This window comes from Gavialis gangeticus, unplaced genomic scaffold (assembly GCF_001723915.1).
Source record: "Gavialis gangeticus isolate Ggan-Ray unplaced genomic scaffold, GavGan_comp1, whole genome shotgun sequence".
NCBI lineage: Eukaryota > Metazoa > Chordata > Crocodylia > Gavialidae > Gavialis > Gavialis gangeticus.
In genome coordinates, this window is record NW_017728993.1 from 16,372,186 (window position 1) to 16,375,486 (window position 3,301).

The 3,301-nt window shown below is 47.9% G+C and overlaps 2 protein-coding genes across 2 annotated transcripts in view; one reads left to right on the plus strand and one right to left on the minus strand.

Moving 5' to 3' along the window:
* LOC109305303 (nardilysin-like) overlaps window positions 1-256 on the minus strand; it is a 44,707-nt gene extending 44,451 nt beyond the window's left edge. The window contains exon 1 of the mRNA XM_019528302.1: window positions 211-256. Within this exon, the coding sequence (XP_019383847.1) occupies window positions 211-256 (46 nt within the window). The remainder of the gene's footprint in view (window positions 1-210) is intronic.
* MAGOH (mago homolog, exon junction complex core component) overlaps window positions 245-3,301 on the plus strand; it is a 10,069-nt gene continuing 7,012 nt past the window's right edge. The window contains exons 1-2 of the mRNA XM_019501280.1: window positions 245-413; window positions 2,564-2,622. Of these exons, the coding sequence (XP_019356825.1) occupies window positions 326-413; window positions 2,564-2,622 (147 nt within the window). The 5' untranslated portion in view covers window positions 245-325. The remainder of the gene's footprint in view (window positions 414-2,563; window positions 2,623-3,301) is intronic.

Here is a 3,301-nt window from a genome sequence, read left to right on the forward strand (position 1 = left end):
GCAGCTGGCCACTGGCCGGGCCCTGCCGGACATGATGGCGGCGGCGGCGGCGTCGTCGTCGCCAACCACCGCCGAGTAACGGCCACGTGTCCGGCCAGCCAATCAGCGCCCGACGGCTCCGTCACGTGGTTTATCCCCCTCCCGCCGCCACGTTCTCCGATCACTGGGAATAGGACAGCCGTTACCCCGCCCAGCCAGCAGTGATGTTACGGGTCACGTGCCACTCCCCCGGCCTGGCCGCGAGGCGTGACGCCATCTCCTTGCGCCCACGTTGGGGGCGCGCAGTGCATGCTGGTGCAGCGGAGGCTACGCGCGCTCGCTGGCAATGGCGAGCGACTTCTACCTGCGCTACTATGTGGGGCACAAGGGCAAGTTCGGGCACGAGTTCCTGGAGTTCGAGTTCCGGCCGGACGGTGAGGAGGGGGGCAAGGCCTGGGGCCCGTGGGCTGCGTCACACCGGGGCCCCTCTTGCCCCGCGTCCCCGCTCCTCTGCTGCTGGGCTCGGATGCAGCGTCGCCCCGGGCACAAGGGGGAGGGACCGGGTCTGACGGGGTTCCCCGCTACCCCCGTGCCCTCTCTCACGTGCAGCCTCCAGTATTTAAGGCCTAGAAAGTGCTGATCACCGGCCCTGCCCCTCCCTCCCCTACTCAGCAGCGACGGGCACCCCTTTCCTCCACTCCCTTTGGCACCTTCCACCACATCGGGCGGCACCGAGCTGTGCCAGGGAGCGACAGGCCGGGTGACAAGGAAGTGCCGGTTGTTCATTTTAACCTGCCTGCCTGCTCCCATCGTTTGCGGACCCCTCATTCTTGTGTTGGCCTGGGAAGAGAGCAGCGAAAATAATAGATCTCAGATGGGCAGAAATTGCGGTTTTATACAGTATTAGCTAACAGGCAGGGGAGGTCCCGCTTTGAACCAGGCTATCACAATGGGGCAGACTCAGTGAGACCAAACTTCATTAACTGGAGCAGGTCTGGGGTTTGTTTCCAGTAAATGTATGTGGTAAAAGGCAGGAAAATTGTAATCATAAATGGCATAAGGAACAGAGAATGAGACCGCTCCTTCTTGCATTGTGAGGGAGTCGGTACCAAATCCCCATGGACTTTCTCTTTTGCTCTTTAGTATCCTGTAAGCCCTGGTCCTGTTCCCCTCAAGCGCCTCTTTCCTAAACGGCCCAGGCCTGGCTCCTTGAGTCTCTTCATTAGAAGACACCCCCCCATACCACTAAGCGTCTCTGCTGCCCTTCTCTGGACCTTCTCTAGTCTTCTTATATCCTTTTTGAGCCATGGGGATGAGAGCTGGGTATCGTATTCAAGGTGTGGACACACCATGCATTTATAGAGTGGCATTATGATACCTTCCCATTTGTTTACAGTTCTCTTCAACTGCAGCCCTCCAAAAGATGAACATCTTGTCAACAGCTGGTCCACCTTCAGAAATCCTAAAATGTATTGAGCTTTTTGTTTGGAAAACTTCAGGAGCAAATCATGCTGATGCCCTTTATTATTTATATAGTCATTTTTGTTTTAACAGAATCCTACAATGAGCTCCAAAATATCCAGGGTTGAAGTGAAGCACTCTCTGTGTCAAGCAAGCAAGCAGGCAGGCAGTCGCATTGAAGCAGTGACTAAAAATTTTAGATGAGGTTGCTAGTGAAAATATACATAACATGTTCAGTTAGTTTATTTTTATAGCCTTTTAATTAGGATGACTAATTCTACAAAATAACATCTGTACTAGTATCAAAGATACCACATGAGCCATTTTACTATAGCAGCGTTTCTCAACCCATGGGCCATGACCCCAAAGTGGGTTGCAAGATTATTTGAAAGGGTCATGAATAGTCACAGAAAAACTTAGGAAAGCACAGGTTTCCTCTTTCAGGCTGGGGAGGGGCTGCAGCCTGGGACTGAGGGGCACTGGCATGTCCATGGAGTCAAGAGTGAGGGGCACCGACAGGGCCAGGGGACTGTGGCTTGAGTGTGAGGGCACCAGCAAGGATGAGCTGCAAGTCAGGAGTTATGGGCCAGGAAGCTATGAGTTGGGTGTGAGGAGCACCAGGAATGTGCATTGTGCAAATTGCACAATGATGAATGTTACTTGGGAGTAATGGAGGGCCACACGTTGATACTCCTGCTTATGTTTTCCTATTGATATTGATTTGTCTTTAAAATTAAGACCATTGAGCTGCTTTAACTTGTAATATGTAATAAGTATTTTGGGGCCAGAATACTTGTGTGTTTTCTACTGAAACTATTTACTGGGTCAGAACTGGCTTTCAGTGTGTTTACAAATTGGTCCTGGGACAAAACAGGCTGAGAAGCATTGTACTATAGAACCCCACATTTTAAAGGTATTTCCCCACTTCTCTGTCTTGGAAGGGGGAATGGCTAGTCAAAGAAGATGCACTATCTCAGCAGCAGATCTTTCTTCCCTTTGTGCGCCTTCTTATACTCAGACTTGTGAATGTGATTATAATCTAGCAAAATAATGAAAAGAAATTAACCACTATAGAACACTGCCTGCTCAAGGTTGAATCAAACATTGATCTTTGTTTCAACAGGAAAACTGAGATATGCCAACAACAGTAATTACAAAAATGATGTAATGATCAGAAAAGAGGTATGACATTTACATGTTTTGCAAGAATAATCTTTGGATATAAAATATGAGCAAATAGGATTAAACAAAACAGCTGGTTTTCATAACTTATCAGACTGAGCATTTATTATAAATGAATGTTTTCTAGATAGTTTATGTAGCTTCCCACACCATGAAGTTTCTCACCTTACAAATGTGGGTGAATGCAGTTTGTTTATTAACGTGTATAAGGGGTTATCACTGCTTTACATGTGGAGAAGTAAGACAGAAAAGTCAGTTGCAGTCTTTGGGAAGCTCCCAAGTGACTTTAATTGCAGGCTTTAAATGAGTATCCAAAGGCATATGGTTTGTGGCAGCACCATGTACTGAATCCATATAACCTGATCCCAGCCGTGCTGCCTTAACCATCAGAATCTCCCATTCCCTTGTGTTTCCTTTTTGAGATTCGCTTTTCTCCCTTTGCTCTCACTTTACTTTAGGACTTAGTCTTATCTCTGTAACAGGGCCATAAGGATCACTGTGCAATTTCTCTCCGTCAAAAAGTACTGTAGCCTGTTTAAGGACATTATTCATAATTTCATTGCTTTGCCACACCCATAATTGTATTGCTTTGCTGCCCCATATCTGAATGAATATGAGAGATTTTTCTCTCTTACTTATCCTACTGATAGTGCATGTGTGAGAGGAGAAAAATATGCAT